At 30.8% G+C, this 13841-nt stretch overlaps 1 protein-coding gene across 1 annotated transcript; it reads right to left on the reverse strand.

The window, feature by feature from the left end:
- Positions 1–6653: 6653 nt before the first annotated feature.
- LOC129301168 (uncharacterized) lies at positions 6654–9733 on the reverse strand. Its single transcript, XM_054939740.1, has 4 exons — positions 9057–9733; positions 8925–8972; positions 8004–8039; positions 6654–6972 (listed from the first exon to the last, which is right to left on the reverse strand). Exons 1-4 carry the CDS (start codon positions 9456–9458, stop codon positions 6805–6807), a joined length of 654 nt encoding a protein of 217 aa, XP_054795715.1. The 5' UTR covers positions 9459–9733; the 3' UTR covers positions 6654–6804.
- Positions 9734–13841: the final 4108 nt, after the last annotated feature.

Here is a 13841-nt window from a genome sequence, read left to right on the forward strand (position 1 = left end):
CTAGTCATAGAGTCACAAAATATGCTAAAGGGCTTTAAAAAAAGAGATGGAAAATCAAGCAAGAGACGTTGGAAAGGTTGGGAAGAGAAGAATTTAAAAAAAAGAAGGAGAGTTGCATCAAAGGTAGTAAGTTTTAATTTATATATAAGATAGAAAGAAAATATTACTTATTTTACATTTGAATTTATTTTTTATAGGACTCTCAAAAAGTTTTGCTATGTAAGAAGACATCTAAGGAAAAAGAAAAGGCCTCATCATCAAAAAGAAGAAGAAAGATAGATCAAATGCAAGGTATACAAACTCAAGTTTCAATAACTTCTTACTTGAAAGCTCCAACACAACCTATACAAATACAAGATTCAATATTTTCATGTGCAATGCCTCCAGTACAACATATTTTTTCACCCTCTATATCACAATCATTGTCATTTACAAGTTTACTAGAGGTATGAATCAATAAATTGGTTACTACTAAATGGTATGTATTGTTATCTTATTTTGATGTCATAGCCACTAACATTTGCAAATGTAGGCACAAAGTAATGAAATTCCATCACTTGAAGCCATAGATCTTATGGAAAACTACTCACAAGGTAATGAATAGAAAAAGAGATACACAATTTGCACAAAAACATAATTTTATTGATTTTCATAATGTCATATACAATTTACAAAATTTAATACAATCCCTGTCATGGAACAATTTACAACTAGCATTATATTCTTTGTTCAGATTAGCTTACTACATATCACAAGTTTGAAGTCTTTTTTCTTTTTAGCAAAGTAGTTTCACAATATTTACATATTCTTTGTTTTGCTTTTGTTTTTTTGGCAGCACACTAATTCTTCACCCAGCACAACTAAAGACAGCTTTTGGATCCTTTTGTAATGCAATCTTGGAATAAGTGTGCATATTTTTTATGAGATGGTCCTTACTTTGCTTCACTGCATACTTCTACCCAGCTCTGTCAGCAACATCTATCCTACAGCCAGTACAAAGCAAATCAATTTCCATCCTTATCCATTTATAGCTTTACATTATCTTCTCTATTTTGGGAATGTACATCACATTACTCTTACTACATATATTTTGTCAAATGTATTTAAGTGAACTAATGAACAATATCAATTATTATTGCACCGTGAAAAAACATGAACTAAATTGAATCTTTTGCTAAATTTGTGATTTGAAGTTTTGTTTGGTGTAGGCATGGTCCTTCATAATTCATACACAATTTATTAGCTTATTTATTTAAGACACCTTTTGTGTGTAAGAAATTTTATGTTAGGGCTGGTGGGATTTCCAAATTGTGTGTTTTGCTTGTAGCTAAAATTTCAAATTGAGCATTCTAAGATGTAAATAAGGCAGCATGTAAACACATGCAAATGCACACATCCTTGTATAATTTGTGAATATGAAGCATAGTAGTCATATATGATGTAGACATGGTTCATACTGATGGCTTATTATTACATTAAATCTCATATTTGAGTTTTACTATGCTAGAGATGTAGACATGCAGTGTTTGGAAGACTATATGGATACTTTTAACTATGAAATGGTTCTGTTAGATCAATTTATGTTTCTTTTCCTTGGTAACTTGTTTCATAGGGAGAAGTAATTGGAAAAAAAGTATAGATAGCAATGTAATATTGATTAATTGACTTATACACTATCTAATAAAGAATTAAGAGTGGTTATGTTTTGGAGAAACCAATAGGGAAAAGTAGCTTGGTCATGCTCAAAATTTGTCAAGCAAAGAAATTTGAGTTTGCCGAAGTGTTCCCTTGAAAATTGCGCTTTTAATATTATGCTTGCATCCTCACTATTTAAGGCCAACGTCTCCAATTTGAGAATCACCTGTGTGTACCATATGTGAAATGCTTGATTAAATATTTTGTCTAAAGCAATATATATATAACAAGTAAATTGAATGATTAGTAATCTCTTATACATAATATTGTTAGAATAAAGTGAATAATGGCGTTGATAATCAAACCTGATTTTTTTTTGGAACTCAAAAATCATAGTAAAACAATGCAATCCTATTTATGATACTCAAAGAAATCAAGATATCATATTATAATAAAATATATACCTCTTCAAGTGTGAAAAGATGCTGCTACATTGAGACATGGGATTTAGTGTTAGAAATTTCGACTTGTCCACTTGTACCTTGTGTTTTGAAGAGTTTCAATTTTGCACATTTGTGGATATCTGATACCCTTAATAAAGGACACAGCAAACTATAATTTCTTGCAAAAAAAAAACCTCTAGTTCATATAAATTCGAAAGCACCAATGAGATCATGTGATTGAATTCAAATTTGACTGGACTATCCACGGGTCCTTCTTTGTGTGAAACAATTTGTTTCAACTTTCTTGCATCTTTTATGGTAATATCTTCAAGTTGAATAGCATGCATTGCAGTGGAGAAGGGAAGAAGATATTCTAAGTTCTTGCAGTCTTCAACACGCACAAGTTGCAGGTTATGAAAGCATAGGTTTGGATCTATACTCCAAATTTGTTTCAGCATGGATAAATGAAGCAGAGTCAAATTGGAAAATTCCTGTACTAGTGTTGTATCCTCTGCACTACCCAGTTCAGAGCTGAGTTTAAAAATGACTTGCACTTGAGGTATCATTTCTATAATGATTTTTTGCTGTAAGTTAACCCAATCATTTGATGCCTGTTGTGTTAACTTTTATGTCAACAAAACATTCACATTTACATGTTATTAAAGCCAACGCATCCTTCATAAGTACATGTTATTAAAGCCATCAGTTGTTGCAGCGTAGAAGGCAATCACATTAAAAAACAAGTATATTTAAAAAATTCATGTGTACCAAACAGAATCATGGAAGCATCAGGTATGAAACTTGAAAATTAAAAAAAAATTACCTTCAGCAATATCATGCACTAGTGCTAGTTTAGTACACCTACATAACAAAAATAGAGGATAACATCAGAAAATCAAGGAAAATTTATCTTAAACATCAAATGTATCAAACTGTGGTGAATTTTAAGCAATTTTAAGCAACATGTATGGACTCTTTACAATGGCAATTGCAGTAAAAAGAGGAATCTCAACAATTAGCCCCATTATTCCCACGATGATACAAGCAGCACATGAATCAACCTACAACCAAAAAATAGAAACCCACATCAGAGCATTCGAACACAATGTGCTGTATTCTACTCTATAAATAAGAAAGCATAAAGGCATTTATTGACTGAGAAGACCAGGAAAGCAATGCTGATAATGCAACAATACCTCCAATTCAAGAGCAGAATCCTGCAGTGATTTCTCTGCATCCAAAGAGTTTAATTTAGGGACGTCTTCACTGCAATGCTTGTGAAGCTTTGTAAGCTCCTCCAATCGACTGAAAAAAATATAGCAAAAATAGCGATTATGTGAGAGAAATTGAAGGGGGTGGAACAAGAAGAGGAAGAACGACCTACGAAGGGTGGGGAGGTCCGTGGGTGGCGGTGGCGGTGGCGGTGGCGATGGGATGGATTGAGATTGTTTTGCCATTTATTATGAAAAATACGTATTAATTGACTCAAAGAACCCTGTAATGAAATCTTTCGATAGGGTCGAACTGCTAAGGATCACTAGAAGTAAAATTGAAATCGAGGTGCCACTCTAGTTGGCTCTTGCTTAGTGCCTTTTGGACATTAGCAGGGACGCGAGCTACCCTGTGACGGCGCCGACGAGGAGGAGCTCTGGTTTGGGAAACTCTCCAACCTGATAACTGTAATAAGGTATTATTCAAAATTTAATTAAATGAAAAATGAATGAACGGTTGAGATTAAAACGTAATCAACGGATGCAATTCTCCATTGTTAATTAAACGGTGCGTCTTGGCCTATGAGCACCATGGTGCTCAGCGCCCGCTGAGTACCAAAACCAAACGCATTAGATTCTTCACGCCAAACTGAGTCAGTCCACCATAAGGCAACTAAGTCTTGCAAGTGGCGTGATTACTTTTCTTTATGCAGGTGAAAGCCTCGCATGACAAGTGACCATGTGACACTTGACTCTTGACTCGTGACATTTAAAAGTGCACTAAACGATAAGTCAGATTAACAAATACAGGCAACGAATTAATTAAAGGGTCCAAAAATATCGTAATACTATCGACATTAGCAATAAGCAAATTCGAATTAGACAAGTGCAAGTGGGCCCCTATATTTTATTTTCAAGCGGGACGCTGTATTGCAGTGCAAAGTCTGTGGACGTAAATTGGAAGTTGGATTTGAAAAAATAATAATAATAAAATTTTACCAAAAGATACAATTGATAAGTATATATTTCAAAATATCATAATTTTTTAAAATCTTTGATTATTTTTTTAACATTAATGATTTAGTTTAAATAACTAAATTATCCATTATTTTAAAAAATTATTCTCAATCACATCTTTTATTAAATCAATCACAATTTTTATTCTATAAATCACAAAAATTGAATAACAAATAACAACTTTCCACATAATTTTTTTTATTATTAAATTTTAAGTTTAAATAAATAATCAATCATAATTTTTATTTAAATAATTATAACTTTTACTCTATAAATCACAAATATTAAATAATAAATAATAATTTCTCACGTGAGATTTCTTTCATCGTTGAAGTTTAAGTTTTAAAAATAATTAATTATAACTTTATTTTAAATAATTCTAATTTTTATTCTATGAATCATAAATATTGAATAAAAAATTATAACTTCTCATATAAAATTTATTTTATCATTGATCACTTTGCATCAATGGCGGTTCACTCCTCCATCACTGATTTCCGGTTGTTCTGGAGTTCGAGTCATTGACAAAGAACAAAGGTACTGGCAAATCCAGGAACTAAGATTCCTTGCTACCCTAAAACCATAATCTCGCTTTCCGTCTTTAACGTGACTTTTTTCTATTTGGTGGGTACAATTTTTCAATTATCAAATATAGATCATCTTTTAATTTAAAATATAAAATATTTAATAACTTTTATAATTATTTTTTTAACTATAACTTTGCTTCAACAATACCCTTAATTCAATTTTATAATAGCCACTTCTTCAAACGATCTTTCTTTCTTCCTCTAAAGGAATTGAAATTCCTTATTCTACTTTGATATCATCCCAGAGACGAGGGGATTTGATTCTTTTATGGATGTGTTTAGGCTTGAACACTAAATTTCATGATTGTCCGTCTTTCCATTAAATTATATAAATATATACTTTTAAGTTTTCATTAAAAAATCTGTTAAATTAAAAAGTCCATATTTGTGACGCGAAAGACCCCTTTGGTTCAACTATACAATCTACCTTAAAAATGGAATGTATTGTATGTAATGCAATACATTCATTATTACAATGCAATATTCATTACCATGCAGTGCAATGTAACGTTCTACTTCAATATTTAAAAATGGTATAAAATTGCTCAAACTGTTAATAAAAATTAACTTATACTATTAGCTGACCATAAAATGGTATATAATAATTTAATTATTATTTTTTAAAAAAATTGGGTAAGGTCATTTTTTCCCTCAGACTATTCACATAGGGTTTGCAGGTGTTCTAAACTCAATTTTAAGTCAAAACACTTCCCCCCTAAGATTTAAAAATGCATACATTTCTACCCTACTATTAACGTACCGATTAACCAAATTGTTTTACTAAAAATATACATGTGGCACTCCACATGACATTCAAGTGGATGCTCAGTTAAAAATTAATAAGTTCATTGTTACCATTGAAGTATACTCTTAAGGACACTTGGTATGTTGAATCATTTTCCCCTTTGAACGTTAAAAAACCCAACCACATGTGTCCTATCATTCACATGATACAAACAAATGTTAATTTAAGTCAGTGGGTCATGTGCGTGTAAATACGTGGCTTTCAATTGGATGCCCGATTAAAAATCAAGAAAGTCCTCTCTCATGTCACAATCAGGAATTAATTAAATGAAAAAAAATTTCTTTGTGTACTCCAAAAAAAGCAGCCCAACTCAAACATTTTTTAAAAATAAACTACTCTCCCTCTCTCAATCTCAATGTTTTGCCTTCTCTGCATTTCCTTAATCACAAAACTTAACTTAGATATAGGCAAGCACTTACCCTCTCTCACAAAAATTAAACCATCTTAACCTTAGTTATTGAGTAAGTACTTGTCATGAGTAGACATGAAGATTTTTTCAAAAAAATCTGAGTCAGGCTGCTAAGTGTACACATGGAAGAAGGCCTGCCTAAAGTGGATCAAGTGGTTTGCACTATACTTGCTAAAAAACAATACACCTTTAAAGTATAAAAGCAAAAACTTAAGAATGTGAGTTATGACTCTCATCAAGTGTGAGGGGCATTCGATAGACTAAAGGGCATAATTATAACCACTCGTACAACGAGGGTCGGTGTTTTCTCATGAGATTTTTGGTAATGGAAGAGAAGAATTTGACTCTGTTACCAAATTGATATGGAAAGAGGAGGAGGGGAAAGAGAGAGAAGAAGAAATGAGGGAGGAGGGAGAAAAAATATATGAAATTCCATGTCCAAATCAAGCCTAACTATCATGGGAAATCTCGAAACTATCTATAAAGAGCCCTAAAATACTAAAATAATAAAAATCCAAATCTAGTTTAATCTTGAGAAATAACAGATATAATTTAGAATCACTTAAATATTTGACTTTATATAAAATAATTCAAAAGACAAAAGAGATAAACGGAGTAAACAAATTATCTAGAAACTCTCAAGCAGATATTATTTCATCATGATAATTTTATTTAGTAATAGTCAGTAACTTGTATATCATGCATGTTGATGATCAGCAGCAGATGCAGTAGCACCATCCTCTTGCTCTTGGTCATCATTGTTGAACTCATTAGCCATTCCATAAATTGATAAGCCCACACCTGCTACACCAACTGCACCAGAAACCACTTCCCCAAATCTCCGAAATCTCCTCTTCATTGTCGCCTGGAATGAATGAACATAAAAGGCCCAGAATTTTTGTTTCAACTCCCACAGTTAATCAAGCTTAATTTTTAAATTTTCTTATCAATAAATATATATTTTTAATCTAAAAATATGAAATGAAGATATTTTAAAATTTATACTGATAAATCTTCTGAAAAATTATATAATTTACTTGGAACTACCTTAATCAACTCTATGCTCCACCTCTTCACTTTTGTGCTGCATTTTCTATTGAATTTTTTTTATTTTGGCCTGAACATTTTCTATTGAATTCAAAATTTATTATTTAGCCTACATAAACATCTAAACACAAACAGATTTGTACCATTCATATATATATAACTAGCGTGAATTCCTAGGCATTGCCCGGTATGGAGAAAAACATAAGTAGAATAAAAGGCAATGAAAGAACAGAAATCACATAAACTATTATTCTACACATAATGTTAAGTTGTACTCATACTAAATGGAATGTGACTTGAAATCTTTTTCCACCAGCATTCGTTTACAGGTATTGTGATTAAAATCACATCATGCCTTTATATTCAGGATATTGAAATCAGACATTACATCTATCTAATCAGCAAAATGATATATTACGTGCATATGTCATGCATGAAAACTGATATATAATAGAGCTGATAAATGAAGTCAGGAATGCATTACTCCTTTGTCCCTCATTTTAAGACAGAATTTTAAAGGGAATAGTATTCATATGTACGTAGAAGACAATTTACAAATTAGATTTCAATTGATTATTTTTACCCTTGAGAGTTTTATTTGTAATGCTATTTTAAATGATTTCTCTGATAATTTTTTTCTATAATTTTATTATTCTATTGTTCAAATAAAAAGACTTGGTAGGCCTTCTTTAAAGAAAAGTAAAAAAATGATGAGTATTAATTGAAGATAAAACTGTAAAAATGCAAAAACAAAAAAAAAAAGAAACGAAAAAAAGAAAGAAAGATATGTTTTAGGAGATAATAGAGCAAGATATATCCGCACAAAAAAGAATAGAAAGGTTTACTCACCTTCATTCTCGCTCGACGGGATTGGGAAGGCTCTGCCTGAAAAAAATAAATACAATGAATTAATCTTTGTAAACTAATGTTGAGGCTTAGGTAAGAATATATATATATATATATATAAAAGAGGTTAAATTATAATTTGGCCCTTAAATTATAAGTTCAAGAACATATGGGATCCTAAACTCATTGTTGATGCAATGCTCCCTTCCAACTTTTGAAAAACATCTACTGTTTAAAAAAGTTTACTTTAACTATTAGTTGGTCAAAAAATAATTTAAAAATTATTAAAAAAAGACTTTTTTTAACATTTTCTATAATTTTGGGTTATTTTATGTGATTTTTTTCCTTTGCTATAATTTTCTTGATCCCAATTCTACCATTGTCTAGTTAATTAATGATTAAAGTTAATTTTTATTAACAGTAGAGATTATATTACCTTGTTTTTAAAAGTTGAAAGGGAGCATTACACCCAAAACATGTCTAAGGTCTCAAACATTCCTGGACCCTATAGTTTAGGGGTCAAATTTCACTATAATCTATATATATATATATATATATATATTTCTCTATCTGAGGGAAATTATAACATCAAAATATATTGCATTTACTTTGTAATTTAAAATGTAATCGGGAGTCTGTTACATGGAAATTAATGTATCCTTATTCTCTATGATGATAAAATTAAGATTAATCAATTAAGAACAGCATAAGACTTAAGTATCATGTATCTAATATACTTTTGTCCAATCAAAATAAATGAACTTTAAAGTATTACAATATTAACAAGAGTTTGTTATAAAAAAACATAATATATAAAAGATCCATAAGTTTTGATTTAATTAGAAACATACAATGCTTTAAGCATGTTCAGTGTGTGTTTGTGTGTGTTTGTGTATGAGTAATATAAAACATCAGATAATAAACCTTTGGTGGACGACTTGGACTGGATTGACTGGATTGAGACGGCTTTCCCTGGAAAGAAAAACAAAACTCAAATAATCTTTCTTCAACCAACACAGTGATGCATACAAGGGCAAATAATGTTGATGCATGAACCTTTTGATCAGATAAAAGCAAGCGTTGAAGCTTGAGTAAAAGCGTATAATTGTCGTCAAAATCATCGTGAGGGTGCTGAAACTTTCGGGCATGGTAGCAGGTAATACAAAGATCGTAGCTGGTAGGAGCATCATCATCATTTTTGTTGTGGATCGTCAAACGACAGTGCGTACAAGTGAAGAAGAGGCCAGGGATAAAATCTTTACAGGCAGCACAGAAAGGTCTGCCACTTGCTTCGATGTAGCTCAGAGTCAAAAGCTCGTCAAACTGCAGGAAGCCATCCTTGTTTTGATCGAGGAGTGTGAAGAATCTGAGAGTGTGTTGGTCGGAGAGTGCCTTGAACTCTTGAAGGCTCACATTGCCATCTCCATCTCTGTCCATTGCCTCGAACTCTCTCTCCATCTCTCTCTTGTCTTCCTCTAAGAAGTTCTCGTACGCAGCTTTTGCAGCCCTCCTCAGCTCCTCCACTCTCTCTCTCTCTCTCTCTCTCTCTCTCTCTGTTTAGAGATTAATTTGAGTACAAGAGCTTACAACTCACACACACACGAACACATATAAATAAATACCACTGGGTTTCTTGTCCTTAAGGGATCGATAATTAGCTGTTTCTACTCTGGCTCGTGGGGTTGACGCTTACAGATTCCATTAAGTGGATGGAGTTTGAGTGTTTGTGTGCTTATAAAATTTTCTGATCAAAAATTTTCTTGCTCTGTTGAATTAATTTGGTGATGAATAAAACAAAATTTGATTCTGTATAGATTTTCAAAGTTGAATAATTAATTATTTGACTTTATATCGACAATTTTATTTCATACCAGCAGCGTCTTACTTTCCTAACCAATAACATTATTGAGCTTAATTAACTAATTTGCAACTTTTGGGGATACATTCAATGATTATGATCCTCCTTTTGTTTCTATTTAGAAGGTTTTGATGTCGTATTTGTAAGACATTTTGGAAAAAAATAGTGTAATTAATTATTTGGAAAAAAAAGATAAAGTATTTATGGTCGAAATTATGTAGTCTTATAAATCATTTTTTTCCAAACATGTGGGACAAACCCACAAGACTTGGCTAACTTGCTAACATTGACAAGGGCTACTGTCGGCCAATAAAATAAAAAAGTCTTTGGGCCCATTCAAGACTCACTGTGCATGGTCCCCATTCTTATCTCTAACTGGGTCCATGAAGAAGATAAAGGCTATTCAAGATAGACGTGGGTGTTCATAAACCCAATTGTTTATTTTCAAAAAATTATACTTTTTGTCTCTTCAATTTTATTAATTTTTAATTTTATAGGCGTGATTTAAAAAAATAAATTGTTCTATTTATAAATGTTTATATTTTATTTATTAACATTTTGTTAATATTTATTAACTTATCTTATATAAGTAAGTATCTAATAATACAGATCGATACAGCTAATGAAAAGAAATTTACTCAAACTTGTAATAAATATAATAAGGGCTGGGCCTCACACCTTATATTTTTTAGGATGGGACTTCAAAAAATAGAGAATTGTATGAAAGAACATTGAAGCCTTGCTCTTATAAAAATAATGTCATTAGGAAAAAAAACTGGCAGCTAACTAGTCAAAGTCAACGTCAGAGTAATGGGAAAATGGTGGTACTGAATCCTACACGCGATAAGCAGTTGAGCTACTATTCCAAACCAATTAAATGGCTCCCCGAGATCTTGTTGGAGAAAATTATGAATCTAGACAAAATCAATTACAATTAAATGGGAATTTTTTTTAATTTTAGGGGTAATTTTGTCTTTTGACTTAAAAAATTAATATAATGATCAAGAGATTGCAGTGCAATTTTAAAACCTATTGGTTATTGACTAATATTACTTTGGCTCAGTGGTCTTTCGCTGTTATTTTTCCAAAAAGTTAATTTCAAATAATAATTAAAAGATTTTAAAATTACACTACAAAATAAAAAATTAAGTTAAAATATCATTAGACTTGTCATTAAACTCGTCAAGCAATTGTTTGAGGGTCAATGATCCAACTAAGAGTCAAATCATAAGTTTAATTTTTTAATTTAAATATACAATAATATTCATATTTAACTATGAAAAACAGTAATAATATTTAAATATAGAAGTCCTTAATTTTTTTTGGCCAAAAGAAGTCCTTAATTTTCAAGTAAATGAAAAATCTATCCATAAAATCTTATACATGTCTAATACAAATATTAATTATAAGTTTTTGATAGTAATAAAATACAATATTAAAAATATTAACTAAAAAAATTATATTTGATTTAAGGTTCAATATTTAGAAAAGAAAAGAAAAAGAAAAAGAAACAAAAAAGTAATTATTTAAAGTTTCTTAAATTGAGAAGAGAGAAAGTATAGACAATTAAATTAGATTATAGGGGTAAATTGATGATCTTCAATTTTTCAACATAATTATAGATAAAAAATTAAGTATTTTAAAATTTTTAACAAAATAGAAATTTTAACAGAATATTTATAACAGTTTAAAAAATTACATTAAATTATAAGTTTAAAAAATAAAAAGATGATATCTGTAATTTTAGCAAAGTAAAAAGATGTAGGTCGGTATATTTTACTATTTAAAAAAGAGAAATAATTAGATAGACTAGGTGCACCACATCATTTGTGATTTATTCAATAAAAACATAACATTTAGATAATATTAAATTAAACATAAATTAATTTTGATATTAATAATAATAGAGAGAGAAAAGACAAAAAATAAAATGTGCATTCTATTATAAAAATAAAATTAATTAAAAAAATTTCATACAAAATTTTATTTAGATTACTTAAATTATTTTAATTAAATAAATCATAAATAATGTGACATACTCGTTCTATCTAAATAATTCTCTTTACATCTTCCAACAATTGTTGGAGTTCCCACAAATAAATTATTGTTGCTGAACTCCGACGAATGGCGAGTGAAATAAAAACTCAAGTGTGATTATGACTTTTGAACTCATAATTACTTAGGTCCTGTTTGGTTCAATTACAAATCCAGGTAGAGAAGAGCGCGCGACGATAAGGGAGGAGGAAGAGAAGGGTTTGAGAGATGGCAAGGATGGAGAAAAAAAGAAGCGTAAAATAGATATTTGATCAATCATTGTAGGATGGTAATCCCCGTTAATAGGGAGAGACTCCTCTTTGAACGCATGACACAAATTTCTTGTTAAAAAAAAACTAATAAATGTGATCTACTACCTTACAAAGAAGAAAAAACTACATTCAAGGACTGTTGAAGGAATCTATTTACAAACAAACACTAAATAATTTTGAAATTATGCTGTAGTATCAAGAGATCAAAATATAATTAATTTTTAATATGAAAAGACAAAATTGTCCCTCAAATTTAAAAAAAAACTCCTTTGCCACCGGCCGCCAGCACTCCAATGCCGGTGGCAGGACCACCCAACCAGACCAACCATCTGAGCTTCAACAGTGGTAGCTAGATTGTCGTCGGAGCTCCAGCGTTGATCACAGGACCTAATAGGGAGGCAGGCTATTTTTTTTTTAAGGTGACCAAGGTGGGGTTTGAACCCACATCCTCTTGGCCACCGAAATAACACATGTCAAAATCTTATAGAAATTTGTTATTTTGCTAAAATTTTCTTATCAAGCTATTAAGAGAAATTTTTAAAGCTAGTGACGGGGCTTGTCATTTCACACAGGGTCACTTGTTAAATTATCAATGGGGATTTGTTAAAAAAATTTCATATGGAGTGGTTTTTATAAATGTTTACTTGTTTTTATTATTAAAATTTTACATGTCAAAAGCTTTTAGGAACTTATTATTTTGCTAAAATTTTCTTGTCAAATTATCAAGAGAAATTTTCAAAGTTAGTAACGGGGCTTGTCATTCTATAAATGGTCACTTGTTAAATTATCAATAGGGACTTGTTAAAGAAATTTAATATGGAGTGGTTTTTATAAATGTTTACTTTTTTCATTATTAAAATTTTACATGTCAAAAGTTCATAGAAACTTGTTATTTTATTAAAATTTTCTTATCAAGTTATCAAGAGAAATTTTCAAGACTAGTGCTTGTCATTTTACAAATGATTACTTGTTAAATTGCTAATGAAAACTTGTCATTCCTAGTAATAAAAACAAATAAGCATTTATAAAAATCAATGCGTATTAATTTTCTTAACAAGTCACATTAGTAGTTTAACAAGTAGTCATTTGTAAAATGACAAAAAACCATTGAGCCTTTAAGAAATGTTGTCATGGAAAGTGGAAACAGAGTTAAGTGTGTGTGTGTGTGTGTATAATTTTGCATTATATAATTGAAAGGATATGTTAGCCTAGTGGCTAATAATTTTTTTGATGGCTAAGAGGATGTGGGTTCAAACCCCACCTTGGTGACCTTAAGAAAAAAAAATCACCAGCCTCCATTGCCAGTTTGTTGATCAGCACTGGAGCTTTGACAGTGGTTCAGCTACTACTGTTGAAGCTCAGATGGCCAATTCGGCAGGGTGGTTCGGCCACCGACATCGGAGCTCCAGCGGCTGGTGGTTGAGGAGTTTTCTTTTAAAAAAAATTGAAGGGTAATTTTGTCTTTTCACATTAAAAGTTAATTACGTTTTGGTCCCTTGATGTTGCAGCATAATTTTAGAATTATATGATACTTGTTTGTAAATAGATTCCTCTAGCAATCCTTGACTATAATTTTTTCTATGAAGAATTTCTTAATGACAGCGCTGAAAATTCAAAATTCCCATTATTACAGTCCCGGTCCATGTGCCCTAACCTCCTAACAGCTACAATTCCCCC

The sequence above is a fragment of the Prosopis cineraria genome, unplaced genomic scaffold, assembly GCF_029017545.1.
Source record: "Prosopis cineraria cultivar Desert tree isolate PC_DT_omini unplaced genomic scaffold, ASM2901754v1 PC2, whole genome shotgun sequence".
NCBI lineage: Eukaryota > Viridiplantae > Streptophyta > Magnoliopsida > Fabales > Fabaceae > Prosopis > Prosopis cineraria.

Excerpts from the sequence above, each read along its gene's own strand:
- LOC129301168 (XM_054939740.1), bottom strand. The coding sequence starts at position 9,458 with ATGGAGAGAGAGTTCGAGGCAATGGACAGAGATGGAGATGGCAATGTG. Across the intron at positions 8,973-9,056 it reads TGCTTTTATCTGATCAAAAG|GGAAAGCCGTCTCAATCCAG; the intron begins GTTCATGCATCA and ends TTTTCTTTCCAG. Across the intron at positions 8,040-8,924 it reads GTCCAAGTCGTCCACCAAAG|GCAGAGCCTTCCCAATCCCG; the intron begins GTTTATTATCTG and ends TATTTTTTTCAG.